General features: G+C 39.8%; 1 protein-coding gene across 6 annotated transcripts in view; it reads left to right on the forward strand.

The window, feature by feature from the left end:
• The first annotated feature begins 669 nt into the window (after positions 1-669).
• FIGN (fidgetin, microtubule severing factor) overlaps positions 670-17,253 on the forward strand; it is a 116,385-nt gene continuing 99,801 nt past the window's right edge. The window contains exons 1-2 of one of the 6 annotated variants that reach the window (XM_077181495.1): positions 670-754; positions 11,299-11,434. Coding sequence is in view for 1 of the 6 variants with exons in the window: in XM_077181491.1 (XP_077037606.1) it covers positions 13,652-13,676 (25 nt within the window). In the remaining 5 variants the exon portion in view is untranslated. Of the gene's footprint in view, positions 755-11,298; positions 11,435-11,998; positions 12,732-13,506; positions 13,677-16,605; positions 16,667-17,253 lie in introns of those variants that run through there. The other 5 variants (XM_077181492.1, XM_077181491.1, XM_077181494.1 and 2 more) reach the window with 5 other exon arrangements.

Below are 17,253 nucleotides of genomic sequence, written 5' to 3' on the forward strand. Positions count from 1 at the left end.
CATGTCTTTTCATATCAAGTATAGGATACACACAATGAAATGCTATTGTTATCCCAAAATAAACAGCATTTGTTCTAGGATGTTGGTGAGACTGAAGTGAAGTTATACAATCTCAGCAGCAATCAAGATGATATTCAAAGCAATAATAACAACAACAATCTTAAGAATAATAATGGTAATAGCATTACAACTGCATTGCTAGCTGGTATTGAAGACAGAGCAGCTAAGGAGTTAAAAACCTGATTTTCATTACCCATTCTCAGTTGCTCTTGTGTCTATTAAATTTTCACTGTAATGACTCTTAAATTGTAATAAGAAAAAATTCAGTAATTTCTAGCCAATGTAACAGTAACAGGCTGAAGTTGAAAGGAATCTCTGGAGTTTGTCTAGTCCAACCCCTTTGCTCAAAGGCTGGTCACCTACAGCCAGTTGCTAAAGGCCTTCTCAAGCTGGGAGTCAAGTATTTCTAAGGATGGAAACTTCACAGCCTCTCTGATCAACTTGCTTCAGTGTTTGACTATCATCACAGTAAAACAGCAGGATTTTATGTTTAAATAAATTTCCCGTATTTCAATTTGTGTCCATTGCCTCTTGTCTTTCCACCAAATACCATTGGCCTAATTTACTTTTTGCTCTCTCTTAAGGTACTTATACACATTGATGAGACATTGAGCATTCGTCTTTTTCAGCCTCTCCTCATAAAGATGCTCCAAAGCCTTAATCACATCCTTGACCTGTTGCTGGATGAGCCTCAGTAAGTCTATATCCTTCCTTCTTTCTTTTCTATGTAGGAAAAACTTAGAGAGCTCCATTCAAATGTAATTTGGCAAGTTTTGTAAAGGATAATAAAAGATGTTTTTACAAACATATTAACGGCGAAAGGAAAGGTAAGAACAACCTTTGTTCTTACTGGATGCAGAAGGGAACTTAGTAACTGCAGATGAGAAGAAGGTGGAAGTGCTTTAATGCCTTCCTTGCCTCAGCCTTAAGTGGGAAGATGGCTTGTCCCCAGGACAAGGGTGTTTAGGGTGGTTTAGAGGGTGGTTTAACTTCATATTTGTATTATCTGCATCTTCCTCACTAAAATTTAAACCTCCAAGCATTTAGGAACTTGAATGCTTGACTTTTTCTTCATAAAGATATTTCATGTTTTGAGAGAAGAGACAGATATTCCTATCTTCCCTGCATAACTTTTAATGAAGTTTTTATCCTGCTTGGTTCTTTCAGATACTGACAAGCAAAAGCAAATTTCAATATTTTCTATGGTTTTGGTGTAGAAAACACTGTTGTTTTTTTCATAGTTCTGTCACAGAAAATCTAGAACAAAAAACCCCATACATGTTAAATTTAAAAAAAAAATCTGTACAGGAGAGTAACACAGGACTGAACTAAAGACTGAGCAGGGCTTGGGAGAAGGAGTCACTCACCATATACAATAACTGTCTCTCCAGAGGTGGGGAAGGCATGACCTTTGCATTCTTTATGGGGAACTGGATATAGACCCTTGATCCAGTGACTATGAAAGCAAGCTATTGAACACATTTCCAATAATGGCAACTTTTGCAAGTGAAAAAAATTGTTTTCAAAAAAGAAGTACAGAAAAAATAACAAATTAATTTGTTCTGTATGTAATAATGGATGAAATTCCAAGATATTATTGCATATTACATTTTTTTAAGTAAAGGTAAGAAGATGAATTTAAAGTAAATGATATGCAAAGGATGGGTTTTGGCACACTTGGACCTGTAGACTTGGTCTAACCCAGCTGACAGCACACATTCCTTTTTCTAACTTGAGTAAAAAGGTATTATTTGTACATTCTGAAGCCTATCTTGAAGAAAAATTAGAAAGAGGACTGTCAAGAATTCTGATTAATTCAAACTACCTTGTCAAATCACTAACAGTGGCCAGTTTGGCAATGGTCCAAAACAAGGAATTCTGCAAAGTTCTTACTAGTGCTTAAAATGGAGGAAAGGCATTAACAGAGGGAGGAGATTCATCTGGGGTAAAAGGAAGGGGGGTGGTGGTGGTGATGGAAAGGTTAAAAGAAAGGGAAAAATGTGACGGAAAATTATTTTGTTTAAAAGCTGGCATTTGGTATTTTCAAAGGGCAAAATGTATTTTTTGTTTTATGACAAATGAATGTAAAAATGTGCATGCCTTGTGGCCTAGAGGACAAAACAGTAGGATCAATGTTCTTTTTGTACTCTATGAAGCTTGAGATTAAAGTCCCCACTGATAAACTGAACATTCTTTAAAAGTGACCAGAAGCAAACAGTGTCTGTTTGCTGCTACTTTATTAGAAAGATACCACTGAGAATAGCTAAGAATACTATTTGATCTTAAACAGGTTGACCAAATTATTGCAGTTGGCTCCAGTACATGAGATGCCTTCTGCAAATTATTGTTTCTGGTTATAAACCTTTATAATATCTCAGAATGAATTATGTATGTATTTCATGTTTTCTTTTCTTTTATCAGCCTTGATGTTCTCATTTCAAGTTTCACCCTAGCCTCCTAATAATGCAATATTGAGGCCATTCAGACACTAATTATGCCTCCATGGCTTTCTTGAAATGACTAAATCAGCATCAGTTCTATAATTATCATGAGTAAGTTTGTATCTGTGCCTCACACCACATGAAAAGCACAACTTTAAATGATTTATGAATATATGCATCTGTAACATCGAATGAGCACTTTCTAATACTATACATACAAGAGGCATAGAGATATTTCAAACATATGTTCACCTGTATGTATGTTCTCAGCTTCACTGAACTCTGCTGGGTAGCTTACACAAACACAGCCTGACTGTATAAAAATTATTGCAATGTTGTTTTCTTAATAGATGTATGTGTGATATACCATCAAAATGTTTATATTTAAGCATCCTGACTATTTAGATAGAACAAAATATAAGCAAGTGTTCATCAAGACTAGTGTTCAGAATTGATATTTTCCTAATTTTCTTTATGTTTATATAAAGTCTAGCAAGAATGACTGGCAGGACAGAAAGAAGTATACATATACAAATGCAATTTCTCTATATTTTCATTGTTCTCCCTTTGAATTATTGATGTTGCCAGTAGTCATTTGTCAAGAAATCAAGATACATATAATGTAGCGTTACACTTCTGTATGTTTGTAAACTGTGCTGCATAATGCTTATATTTCAAGTGAAAGCAAAAATAAAAGACTACTGTAAAATAAATAATATTCCTCAATTTTTAATAACAAATTTGTAAAGAATAATAAACATACAACTTAAAAATAATACATTAAGAGAGCATATAGACAGCTTTGAGTCACTTATACTCTGCAGAATCGCCTGTGCATTTGGGAGCTGATAAAGATAAGTAGACCTACACAACACAGCATCTTGTGAGATGGCACAGAACCTCATAGCCCACTTTGGTCTCTAATAACAACTGATTTCTGAATTTCTCTCCTCCCTCCTTTCCTCTCTTTCAATACAGATTCTTTGTTTTGTATGAAAAGTTGTGCTGATCACTGGTATTTTATGACCTACATTATTACCCTCTAGGTAGCAGAATGATAGTGCCAAACTAATTATTGCATTGTCTAATTTTAAATCCAGGTCTAGCGAGATTAACAACTTGCACATTAATTCTGAGCATCAACAGTGCACCTAACATAATGCAATTTTAAATGAAAGAAGCCTGCTCTGAAAACTTTTATATACTTTCATCTGGATCATCAGCTAATGTAAATTACTACAGCACCATTAACTTCAATGGAACTATGCCAGTCTTCCCAATTGGATGATTTGGCCTTTTTTTTTTTTAATTCAGGAAATGTTTCTGGTTTGAGCCATGTGAATGTCAGAGGGGAAAACACTGATTTCACTTATAAATGTAAGATCTCATCTACGTAAGCCCAGAACGTGTCTGTTAAACTCAGTGGATTAATTCCAGATTTTCATCCCTGTAAATGAGATCAGAATTGGCTTGGAATGTGCTTTTGGTTCCTTGACGTACTCCTCCCCCAATACAAACACTCTGAGTATAGAGAAGGATTTTTCAGTTCTTCCTAATTAAAATTTAAAAGATAAAAAAAAGATAGAAAAAGAAGGACATTCACAGTCATGGAAAGTGTGAAAACTGCTTTGTAGATAGGTAGAAAACCAGACTTGGCAATGTGTCCTTACTTGCTGTTTCATCCTGCTAATTTTTGTGAAGAAACTTATGTGTTGGAAAAACATAGAAGCTCCCTGTATCTGAATGCTGTCAACAGCCAGGCAAATTTGGATCTAAAATGTAGTTTCGGATCCTAAAAAAAAACAAACTAATTTCATGTACTGAAAAGAGAAACAGTCCTGGATAAGTGCTGAACAGTGTCAATTTAGCCAGAAAATAAAGTAATTGTGTAACACAGTGGGTATAAAGTTTCATTTCATTAGAAAGCTGCTTAATTGAAGAGTCTTAGACTATTTAACTATCTTTTCAGCTGCATGGAAAGAAAAAATGTCATCAACAATCTCCTCCCCATATATTTGCCATAATAACTGGCAAAAAACATACAATAAAAACAATTAGTTTGGAATATTATATCCCCAGTATCAGAATCTTACACACCCAAGGTTGTGGAACTAATGGCATCCTCTGCACGGTTGCTGTAGGCTGTGTTGACCCCCATGATAATATTCTGAGGTACTTTGACTCATGTTTAATTCTGATTAAGTTGTGCAATTTTATCAATTTAAGGTCAAGGTCTTGAATAAATTCTTTTGTGAGAACTACTAGCAGGTCTTTTAAAATTAAAAAGACTCACGTGTCTAATGGTCTTATGAGAATAGAATTACAAACGATGATCTTTAAAATAAATTGTAATTTTATGGATACTTATTAAGAGAATTTATTGTAATTTGCTGTAAGTACTGCTGTCAGTTTAGTGACTTGTAACAGAAGAAAAGAATGCAGCAGCTACTAATTTTTGTCCTTACTTTTGGTATTGTTGATTTGAAATGGGGAGAAGGTTTCTACAGGATTTTTAAGGTTTGTGATGTCTTACTGGGCAGTAAGAATGACCTGCAAGTTGTCATGCTCTGGCCCTGATCCAGCAAAGCACTTAAGTGTGTGCTTAACTTTGAGCATTCAAGTTCCATTTACTGTAACGTGATTACTCATGTGCACAAAATTAAGCACATACTTAAGTGCCTTGTTGACTGCAGTCAGTGCTGTGCATTTAGCAAATTTGATCTTTCTAAGGAAGTTAGAAAAAGAAAGTACAAGTTAGCAAGATTTAATTGTTATATTACACACAGTGGCAAAGGATGCTCCTTCTAATAGCACAAAACCCAACAGTATTAATTTACTTTGTTAAGTTCTTTATATTCTAAGTGAGACAATGTGTTTTTTGTAATGGAAGAATAGCATATGTAGAACAGCTCTGTTGCTCAGGTTATCTGAATAGAGGTGTTTGAATAGTGTTTTCTTCTTCTTCAAAAACGTAAAATAAACTTGTCTGAAATGTTGGTGCTTTTGCATGTTGGAAATGTATTTTATTTTGGATATTTGATTAAGTCTCATATACATAACATTCTTAACAATTAATACCTAGCAAGGCTTAAAAAAATATTTCATTTGCTTAAAAACCTGTAGAGAATGAAAAGCTTTAGAGATGACTGCACAGGTAGATTGATAATGTTATTTCAAGTCTTGAATACACCCACATCAACACCAAAGGCAACGTTTAAAACATCAATAATTAATTATTGTATATATTGTATTATAAATCATAAACCTTGTTTTAATTTTACTATTAAAATAATTTCATACTGTGAAGATCAATAACATGGTGTTGGGGTGTTACTTAGAGGAAGGTAACTCTTGTCTAAGAGTAAGGGAAATTTTAGACATTAAAAGAAAAAAGGTGAGTAAAAGTTTGCTTCTAAAGTAACAGCAAATAAATCCCTGTGGGTATTTTATCAGACATGCAGATCCTATAGCATGTAATTTTTTGGGGAAACATTTTCATGTGCATGTGTGACTTTAAGCAAGTCCACTGCTCTGCTAAAATTTTTTCCCCTATGATTTTAAAGTTGATTCCATTGTAGGGTAAATTAGAGATATTTTAATGTACATTCCAAGATGAGATACAAAGACTTTTTGATATCAAGGGCTTGGAAAAAGCACTTGGGAAAAAAATTGCAAGCATACTATTGTTTGATTTTTTACTGTTCCCTGATCCACTCACTCGCCAAGATAAAATGTTGGGGTTTTATTTATGTTTTTTTCTTTCTAGGCACTGTCTAAATTAAGTCATTAAGTATTAAGCATTATGTAAAATACATTTCTGTCATTGGTAATCATTAATTGTGGGTTTTCTAGTGGCATATTTAGAGTGAAAGTTTCATCATAAGAACCTGTTTCCAGTTGCTTGTTCTTTTGTCAAATATAAACAACTGGGCAGCAATTTTCATGCCAAATATCTGCCTTGGGCTATTTTTTCAAAACTTTCAGCAAATACGGTCAGCTGATTCTCAGAATGCACTAAGGGAAAATCTGGTTTGCTCTTGTTAAGAAATGTTTGAAATATTTTGTTGACTAATAGCTTGTAGTTTGGCTTGGTCCTTGGGAAGGCATATTCCTCTACCACCACACCAGCCTATGAAGGTCTTCCTAAGTCTGGAGAAATCTGAGCCTCTGTCAAATTGTTTGCATATTTCATTTACCATTTCTGCAAAGATTCTGTGTGCAGTAGGTGCATCCTTTCCTGGGGCTTGCAAATATGAGCAGGATTTGCTCTCGGTTTTCTCTTTTCAATTGCCAGTGGTGCTAAAGAGAAATACAAAGATAATAAGGGTGTCCATCAGATGTTCTCAGTCTTCCTTCTGCAAATCACCAGAAAGCATGGAATAAGAAGCAGCTTGATCAGAATTCAGGAAAGGGAGACCATCAAGGAAAGTGAAAAAAAGAAAAGGAACAAAAGAAAATGTGTCCAGACACAGGAAAAAGGCACAAGTCAAAGGTCATAAAATGTGATGTTAATTTAGGACAAGGACTTATGAATGAGACTGGTGCAAATGGGAAGGACTGCGATTAAGATATGGAATCAGGGAGAAAGATGCTGCCACCAAGGCAAAGAGAATATTTGTAAGGCTAAGAAGGAGTTAGAGACAGGAAAAAGAGGAAGAATGTATTCCTAGCTGCCATTCCTGTGTTTTGGTCTTGTTGGACTGTTAAATGTCTCTGAATTCTTCTGGCCTTGTGTGGGCACCTCATCCTCCTCTAGTTCAAATAAGGAGAAGGTTTTTTAAGTGAGAACAAGTTATTAATGTATTTGTTAAGTCAAACTACAGGGATTAGTGTGGTTCTTAAGCACTTAATGAACCAGACTGTGAAAAACAAAAGACAGAGAACAAAAGCCCTAAAAACATTCAATTCCCTCCTAGAGTTCCCCAAGAGGAACTTTCTGTATTAAAGCTTGGTTTAAAAAAATGGAAAAATTGTAGTAAAAGTGCATTTGTGACCAGGGTAAAAAGTATTAAGCACTCAAAATTCAAGAAATGCCAGAAGGCATATGTCTTTTCAGATATTTATGTGACAAACATCTATATATTGTTCGGTTATACAGAGCACTTGCTAAATGAATATTTTTTGTTGGATACAGTGAACAACTTCTCCTTCAGGACTAAAATGGAAAATAGAAGTGACTTCAGAGGACCAATACTTTTATGATGCCAAAAGCATCAAATATTCAGCAAGATTGTAGAGAATGACCAGTAAAGGGTTTTTCCAGAAATCTCACTGAAATCAAGGTGATTGATTAATACAGAAGGGGAAATGTACAAAGAAGTGAACAAAAATATTGGAAATGCTATCTCTTTAAAATCCCAGAATCTAACCCAAAGTAGCTTCAAGTCATAGAAGTCATCTATTTTTATACTGGTACAGCTAAAATGCAAAAGTGGACAGATGTTCTCTATATAATTTTTTTCTTTCTGATACAGTCAGGAATTACACGAAACATGGCCTATGGCCTAGAATCATAGAGTGATTTGGGTTGGAAGGGAACTAAAAGTTTGTCTAGCTCCAATTCCCCTGCCATGGGCAGGGACACCTCCCACTAGAACTTTGATTACTCAAAGCCTCACCAAGCATGGCCTTGAACACCTCTGGGAATGAGGCATCCACAGCTTTTCTGGGTGATCCATTCCAGTGTCTATTTCTTCACAGTAAAATACTTCCTAATATCTAATCTTAGCATACCCTCTTTTAGTTTGAGAGATCAAGTGATGTTTTGTTAGATTAGGTACTGGCCAGTACCTAAACCAGCAGGCTGTGTCCTAAGGGGTCCAGGAAGACTTTATGCGTTTGTGGCTTAGTCATGGACCTAAGGCTTGGAAGTGTTTGAAGTGAAAGTGTGCAGATCAGCAGCATGGCTAGAAGGGATTTCATCCTTTGCAATCTCCTGGGAAGAACCTAGAAGTAATACATTTGGAATGTACTACCTCTGTGTTTTACCATTATCCCATTGTTTGCTATGGAACTTCTATACGGTGTTAGTTCATCTAAATGTTAGATGTTAGTATGCAAAAAAGAGACAATTACTTCTGATCTATATTTATAAATACTTTAGGGTCTACACAGGTATCATTGCCTCTTGGAATCTGAACTCCAGCTAGCTCAGGCAGCCATTAAACTCATGCTGACACACAAGACTGTGGTCTGAAAAGGCAAAAGTGAACCTTGAGCTGCAGAGATTGGAGTTCTGTATGATGACCACTCCAGTCAGAGAGAGAAGGGAGGCCCAGGAGGGGCTATCCTGCCACACAAATTCCAGAAAAATCCCAGCATGTGGGACATGGAGGCACCTCAGCTGCTCAGTTGGAATCCAGGTGGTATAAACATCTGAGTTGCCTGAGCTCTTAAACAGATTGTGCTCCTCACAAAGGAATAAAATAATACACACAGCCATCAGTGACCAAAACTCCAAAAAAGAGCATTTTCAGCCTGTTTATTGCAGCACATCCTAGTATGCAATGACAGCTGTGGTTGCCCCACATGAGGTCTGAGAGTGGGAGACTAGGAGGGATTCCCCAGCACAGAGGGAGGGAGACAGGCAGGAGGCCCTGCCCTGGAGGTCTGCACTTCCAGGGAGGTCTGAATTTCCAGTACACAAGCGGTTACAGGTGCTGCCAAATTTCAGCATTAGAAGAATTCAGACATTGTCTGCCATTTTGAAAACTTGCTTTAATTTACAAATAAAATCAATATAATTAGTTTAAAGTCACTAAAGAATATATCACTGAACACTGTTGTTTTTATTATAATTCTTAAAAGGCTTTACTAGACCTATCGAGTAGAAACTACAAAGTTCACTTGCATCACATCAACATCCCATAGGAGCATAATTAGATGGTTTTATTCTTTGTTTTCTGTGATTTTTGTTTTGTTTCCACAATTCACTTGGTTTAAATGTTATTAATCTAGATTTGCTGAAAAGGTCTGTGAACCTTTCAGAGAATCTGGTCCGAGTTCAGAGTTTCTAACAAAACCTGAAACCAGGCAAGTTTTATGTGGTTTTGAATTTCATTGTAAACATTTCACCTAGATGTTGAAATAGGCTCCAAGGAACATTCCCAGTTTCAAAGTCTATGAGAATTTCCCATTCAAAAGGATCAGGACTGGTGTCATTTTAAACAAAGAGTGGAATTTATCCATGTACAGATGAGCCCAACAAGGTCTTCACTTCATCCTAGTTCACACCTCAAAATAAGAACTTAATATAGTATATAAGTCTTATGTTGACCTTCTGCGCAGAGATGAATGTCAGCCCATACAAACATATGCTGCATGCCCATTGTTTCAATTTGTGCTATTTTAATGTGGCAGGAGAAGCCTGAAGAAAAAAAAAAAAGGTATATAAAATGAAAATACTGAGGTTAATGAAATACAAAGATTGTTAAATACATTCTTTATTGGTTAAAAAGTTTAAAAAGCACTTGTGTTTATGGACTAATGCCTTATGGTAATTGCCAGTTGTTGCTTTCCTACAGGTTCAAGTCACAGAGCTCTGTAACTGAGCAAGAAACTCATCTTTCTCTTGAGAGAAAAATGCATAGTGCAATGGTTTGGGAAAAAACAATGGGAAAAGAATCCAGATGCATAAAGCAAAGACAAAAGAATCCTTTTTATTTTTAAAAATATGATTTTTAGACCAAGCTCATGACCTTGGGATTGTGATGACTTAATGCCTGGTGCTGGCAACACCAGCAGAGGCAATATGCTGTGCTGCTGATTTCAGCATCAGAGACTTCTAGATGTAACTTGTGTAGGTGGGTCAAATTAGGGAATACCAGAGGCTACTGACGTGTTGCCTACATTTGGAGCAGTTGTCTACTTGCCAAGGTGGCTGCTTAATACCTACAAGCTCTTGTAGAATTGACAATGAGCAGCTGTGTGCACAGGCAATGCGCTGACCCAGCATTGAGCAACGGGCCCAGAGCCACCCGATGCTGAGGGCAGGGAAAAGGTGTCAGAAGAGCATGGTGCAGACTGGGCCACAGCGGGTGCTGTGGCTGGGTGTCGCCTGCTGGCTGCTCTGGACAGCTGTCTAAAGATATTTCAATAGATTCCTGTTGCTATAGCTATGTTGCCAGTTCTAAAAATAGCTCTCTACATCCCAAAATTCAGTTTAACCGTGTTTTCCTGAGTATGTTTTGTTACACCTGGGACATACTGGGAAGCAAAAGCAGTATCTGCTCCAAACCAGCTCCTTGTTTCAGGACAGTTTTGTTATTCCACTGGCAGTGCTCTCCTCGTGCAGCAGTAACTAGCGTTATCCCCAGCTGTCCAAGTGAGCCAGAAACACCTTCCATATTTGTAATAAGCAGAAGTCTGTCTAGCCCTTTTGCTCTTTCTATTTCCAATCTTTAGGCACAGTTTTGTCACACAGGCTGGCTACGGCTTTCCAAAAGTGTGAAAGGTGCCTATTTTCACCAGCAGGTAAAAATCATTTTAGATTAACTAAATCACTGCATGGACAACATCAACGAGACAGGCCTTCCTGTTCTTTCTTTTCCTTCTCCATTACTCGGGTAGGATAGAGACTGGCTGACAGCTCACAGCAGCTTCTGCTGGCAACTAGTTCAGAGTTTTATTTAGGCCTACTATATTACTGCAAAGGGAAACAGACGGGAAACGAGCCTATTCCCACTCCTCCAGATGCTAATCCCCTGGGACTGGTCTCCCCTGCCTCCTCCAGCCCCTTAACTGCCTCTACATCTTCCATTTTTACTAAGAAAATTTAATCAGTCTCCTCTATATCCAGGACGGACAGACAACCCTCCGAAGCCATCCTTAACTCCACAGCAGGACAAGGAAGAGAGGAAGTGAAACCACTCCAGGACTCTAAACCAAAGCCCAGGAACAGCATCCGGACAGCGCGGCTTCTTCCCCTTTAGAAGGTAAAAATGCTCTGATAGTCCCATCAGATGCAAGCCCAGGAACGTGGATCTGTCTCGTGGGAAGCTCTTCGCACTCCCCTTTCCCCAGCTGCGGTGACAGGGAAGCGGGCGCACAGCCGTGTGCGGGGATGGTGCGGGGAGAGCGGGGTGCTGGGGAGCCCCGGCGCACGGGGCTCGGCCGCGCCGGGTAGACCCGTGTGCGAGAGGAAGGGCCCGCTCTGTGCCTGCCGCCTGGCCACCACACGCCTTCCCTGCCAGCGTGAGGCGGCCGCAAAGCCCGTCTAACACCCCCCCGGGGAATCCCTCTGATGCAAGGGGAGTCCCCGGCAGCTGTGGGCCGGGGTAGCTGAGCTGGCTCCCTGCCATCCCCCGCCGAGCTGGGCTGGGAAGTGCGGGAAGAGGGAGGTGTGGCTGCCGGGGCCCCTCAGCCATTGCCGGCTACCGGGATTGCCTCTCCGCGGCTGCTAGCAGCCGGGCTCCGGCGGGCAGCGGCTGGGGCTCCCCGGCAGCAGCGCGGGGCCGGGGCACGGCTGCGCAGCCCCGCCGCCGCCGCTCGGGCCGGGACGGCACTTCCACTCCGGCCATTTTCCTCGGGCGGCAGGCGGTGGCGACCAGCGAGCCCCGACGCCGCCCGCCCGGGGACGCGGCGCAGGAGCTGCCGGCCAGGGCAGCAGCGCAGGCCGCTGCCGGTCGAGGCGGGACGCCCCACCGGCCCCAGGCGGGGAGACGCGGGGCGGCCGCGGCGAAGCGGAGGCGGCCGCGGCCGGGGGCAACCTCCGCCGCCGGAGCCCGCCCGCCTGCCCCGCGGGCGCGGGCTGCCGCTAGGCCCCGGCCCCGCGCCGCCGCGCCCGAGGGGAGCCCCGCCGCCGCCGCCGCGGAGGGAGCCCGCTGCCCCCGTCCCGCCGCCCCGGGGAGAGGGAGCGGAGCCGCGGCGCGGACACCCCGCCGGCCCCCGCGGGAAGCGGCGGCCCCGGCGCGCAGGACCGCGGAGCGCCCCCGCCCCCCGCGCCGCTCCCCCTTTGAAAACTGATCTTTGGCTCTTCGCGTGAAAGTGATTTGAATTTGGCTCGGCGGCGCTCTGCGCAGGCGTCCAGCTGCTGGCATGCTGGCTCCTTGCAAAGCAGCTGTTTTGGGTTTGAAATTCCAACATGGCAGAGGCTGCAGTCAGTCTTCCCTTCAAAAACTTGGAATGATTTCAAATCATAGGCACCTTCACTTAACCCGAGCCCCCATTCATCAGCAAACACATCGGATCGATGCTACTCTAACCTATCGGGTTCTTGTACCAAATCTCCAGGTAAGAGGATCTTTTTTTTTTTTCCCTCCCCCTCCAGTCTCCCTACCATCGTTTTAAATTTTATTAAATCTTAAAGATCTCCGACACAGCCGCGTATTAACTGCCTGTTCGTGCCCTAAATATTTTGCCTAATTTGCGGTCGTTTTCTGATACTAAGCACTCCGGTCTGCTTGCCTGATCGTAGTCTGGAAAGTACAGATATACAATCGCAGTGCATGGTTTTTCCTCCTTGATCATTGCCAACAATAGTAGGCAGATTAAGAGTTCGCGATTGCAAGCTCCCTCCCCACCTCCTCCTCCTCCTCTTAATTGGATTTATTTTTAAGTTGCTTTGAAAATAATAAACTGCAGGTAACGCGGGTCTGGACATTGAGGCAACTAACTTCTGACCAAATAAGTGCAAATAAGAATCTCGCAGAACAAAAGTTAGGTTTAAATTGCTGTGTCTTGGCTGGGGTGGGGGGGTGGGGGCACGAATATGTCAGAGGAGCTGTTGCAGTAAAATGTAAGCACATCATCTTGGAGGGGGTACAGCGTGGTGGGCGTATTGTTGGCTCAGGAGGGAGAGAAAGATGTATAATTTAATGGTATATACAATCCACTGATCCTATTACTATCCTCCCTGGAGCTCTTGTTAGTTTCAATGGGAGTGAGTGAAATTGACATGGACTTGCATTCCTGGTCATGTGCTTTTTTTCCCCCTTTCTTTCTTCTCTTGTGATCTGAGATCCCCTTTTTGTTGATGTTGCTTTCCCACTTAATTATATGCATGTAGGTTAAATGAATACCTGACGAAAGGGCCCACGTTTCAAGGCAGTGACATTTGATAGCTGAGAGGAAAAGTGGCTTTAATGAAAAGCAACCTTTGGAATTCCTGCTTGTGAAAAATCCAATTCAGCTTTTTGTGCTGCCAGCAAGAAATGATCAGTAGCACCAGTGTTTATGGTATGTCCGTTTTGGGATCTACTTCCTTTGCATCTAAATAGCAAAGACAAATTTAAATAGCATGATAACGCACCGAGGACTCTGCATGCAAATATTTTGTAATAAATACCTAATGTTTAGTAGTATATTTTCTTGTGTATATATAAGCATTTTTCTCTTGCTATCATTTGTTTATCGTTTGTGCTTCGATTATGGCATTAGTTTTGTCCATTGTATTGATCTCAGTGGTAAAACCTGAAGTTGCATGTTACCAGCAGTGCACTACACACACCACTGAACTCCAATGGTATGTAAATTAGTAAAACTCGGCGAGTGGAGAGGGCAAAAACGTGTAGCAGTGAATATATACACCTACACATCTATGTGCTCGTACATACATGCCTAAAATGCATCTTTTTCTTTTGCAAATGAATATTTTTTTAGTAGTTATTTAAACTCCAGCTGCTTTTCCCTCTCTTACTTTCAGTGTAATCAGCTGCTAGAGATTCTAACTGATGTGGGGTGAGGGAATGTTTTGCATGTAAACAAACAAAATTACTGTTGTGGCCGAATGCTTAATACGATTTAATAAGGAGTATTTTATGCTCAGTTTACAAGTGTCTGGTTCACACTGCTCTGCTCTCAGTGCTTAAAAGAATGAAAGAATCAGGTGCTGAAACTGGCTCTATTTTAATGGTCACTCTCCAGACCCCCATGCTGCCCCTTCCTCCAAAAAAGTCAGATAAAATGGAGCATGGGGAATTTCAATAGACCTCCTTGTGGTGCGGTACATGCACCTCTAGGTATGCAGTTGAGGCTAAGGAAGTAACAACAAAAGTGACTATTAGTCTGTTTTGTGCAACCAAAAAGGGGGTATGTTCACTTTTAATTGTGTGTGATAGTAACGAATAAGGATGGAGAGAGACCCTAGGAGAGAGAGAGAGAGTGTGAGTGTGCGTGTGTGTGTGTGTGTTTGGGATAAAGGGGAGGTCTGCCGTGTGTGGCTGATGATCTCTCGTAATAACATATCTGAATGCAAGAAAGAAATTGAGAGACAGTTGCACAATGTACACTCCTATTTTGGTGTTGTAGGTGACTGTATTGCTAAACGTATCCCAGGTGATATATGATGGAAATGATCTGATTGTATTTTGCATTTAGAACTTGTTGACTTTGGAATGATCAATAAGGCAACTGTTTATTTTAGATGCACATAATTTGCTCTGAGAAATGTTTTAAGGAGAAGAGCAAGCAAGCGAGAGCGGAGCTTTTTTTTTTTTTTTTTTTTTTTTTTTTTTTTTTTTTTCCTAGAGCTGTTGGAGCAAATGTGATTGCCAGATGGGAGATTTCCCTCTGTGATGTTAAAGCTGTAATATATATTCAGAGCAGATTGGACTGCTGCTTGTGATGAGGAGGATATTACATTTATAAATTTTAAATCGGGAATCGGACAGTATGCTGAGAGCTGAAATTGGATGGTGTGGACGGTTTGGACTGTTAAATGCAATTCCCAGATAATAATAATAATTATAGTAGCAGTCATATATGTATGTATAATAAACATGATACTATTAGGCAGCTATATGTATCTTCTATGGTGCTTAAGTATATATTTTCAATATGAGTTCTCTCTTTCCTTGCTTCCCTTAAAATGTTAAGGATTGAGGGTGATTGGAAGGGGGTGTTTAGGAGCCCACTGTTAGGAGAAATCAAATATAATCAGGTTCCTATTTGAGGAAAAGTTTTGCTAAAATTCTTTCTGCAAATTCATCTCTTTCTGAGTTTTTGTTTTGCCCGTGCATGTGGCCTGACAGTGCCACAGTCCTGAAAGACTGGGAAGTGGGAACTAGTCACACTCGAGCAGCTCTGCTGTTGCAAATTAAAAGTGTGTTGTGGTCAGGAAATGAAAGCTACAATGTCTCTTTTGAACAAGTCGTTTATCAAGAGAAACATCTATCAAGCAGTGACTTGTCACATTGATCCTCTAAAAGTTAGGTCCGAAGTGGAAGCTGCTTTGATGTTTTCGATGCCAAATTTATAAAATTGAGAAAGCTGGAGAGACTTGGACTGATTTGCACTTAAAAATTGCTCTGCTCTGGGCGTGACAAAATCATCAAGTATCTCTGATATAAGAGCTGGTAAACTAAGGAGGTAGAGGATCTTCTACCTTGTTTTTATTTTCACATGGAAACTTTAGCTTTGCCACACAGGCAATTTCTTTTCAGGCTTCTAAAGATCCTGTCTGTATGACTCTCTGCATTATTTCGTCGGGGATATTTTCTTGCTTAGGAATACATCTGTTGCTTCCAAATGGAACCTTTTTTTGTTGTCTTTCTGATGGTATTTATAGAGTTCTGCTTGAGAAGGCAATTTTTTTCCTCTCCTCTCAGTCTTGTTTTGTCTTCTTCTATTTGTAATCTCAGTTTCCACCTCTCATCCCTGTGAAGCCAAGTTTCTTTTACTGCCAAAGTAATGTTTATAGCAAGTAAGGTACATTTGAAGGTATTTTTTAGCACAGCTTAAAACATATTAAGAGTACTGCTAAGTGTCTCTTCCCCTTCTGATTTTCTTTTTTAATCCACTTTTAGCACATGAGCCATGCTTTCATTCTCAACAGGAGCAGTGTATTTCAAATTGAATGTAAAGTTGAGATTTCAAGTAAAAAAAAAAGACCAAAACCAAGTCTAAAACTGATGTTTTATCTTTCTCTATTTTCAACCATCTAAATTGTTTAGCAACTTCACTAAAAAGTTTTTCATTTTGCATAAAGTTTGTGTTTGGATTATAAAGGAATCCCTTTGAAACAAGGGTTTGGTGTTTGGTTGTTGGGTTTCTGTTTTCTTTTCTGTGCTTTTAATTTTTTTGGCTAGGGTATGAGTGAAATCTTCCTTAAAGCAGGATGCTTTGGCTTCTTTTCTTCAGTGTCGTAAATGAGACTAACACTGCTTGTGAATACTTGATAGATACCCATTTGAAAATAGGCAGCAAACAGCAGCGTGGTGGGAGTTTTGGTGAGTGTTATAGTTGCTAATTAATCATGTTTGAAATGAAGGAATCATAGCATGGTAGTAAAGGCTCATTGTTGTTTGATGTTTGTAACAGGACGTGACTCCTACATGAATCTGGTGGGTTTGGAGGTTTTGTTGTTATTTCCTCCTGTCATATTAAGATACCTTCACCATTAGCTCGAATTGTTTTTATTTATTGCAACATTGTGAAAGTACAGTTTGCTTATTGTAGCAGCATTTTAGAAATATTAAGATTGTATTGTTATTGATATTTGCATCATACAGTTCATGGGAAAAAATGACTAGTCTTATGTCATTAGCTGTTCTTTAAGCTTTTTATAGTTAAGCATAGCCAAACACTTTTTGTGGCTTATTTTCTTGAAATAAAAAGCCCTACTACTTTTATTTCTTATAATTGCAAAATGGTACTTGATGAACTTTTGTGCCCTACTTGCTTATGTGTATGTAGTAAGGGATAGCAACTAAAAATATATTCCAGAATAGTTTGTATACTAACCCTTTAAAAATTGATCTGCAAAATACTTGGATGGTGTTTTTCTTTTCTTGGTTTTATTTCTATTACAGCTCCT

The sequence above is a fragment of the Agelaius phoeniceus genome, chromosome 7 (assembly GCF_051311805.1).
Source record: "Agelaius phoeniceus isolate bAgePho1 chromosome 7, bAgePho1.hap1, whole genome shotgun sequence".
Lineage (NCBI taxonomy): Eukaryota > Metazoa > Chordata > Aves > Passeriformes > Icteridae > Agelaius > Agelaius phoeniceus.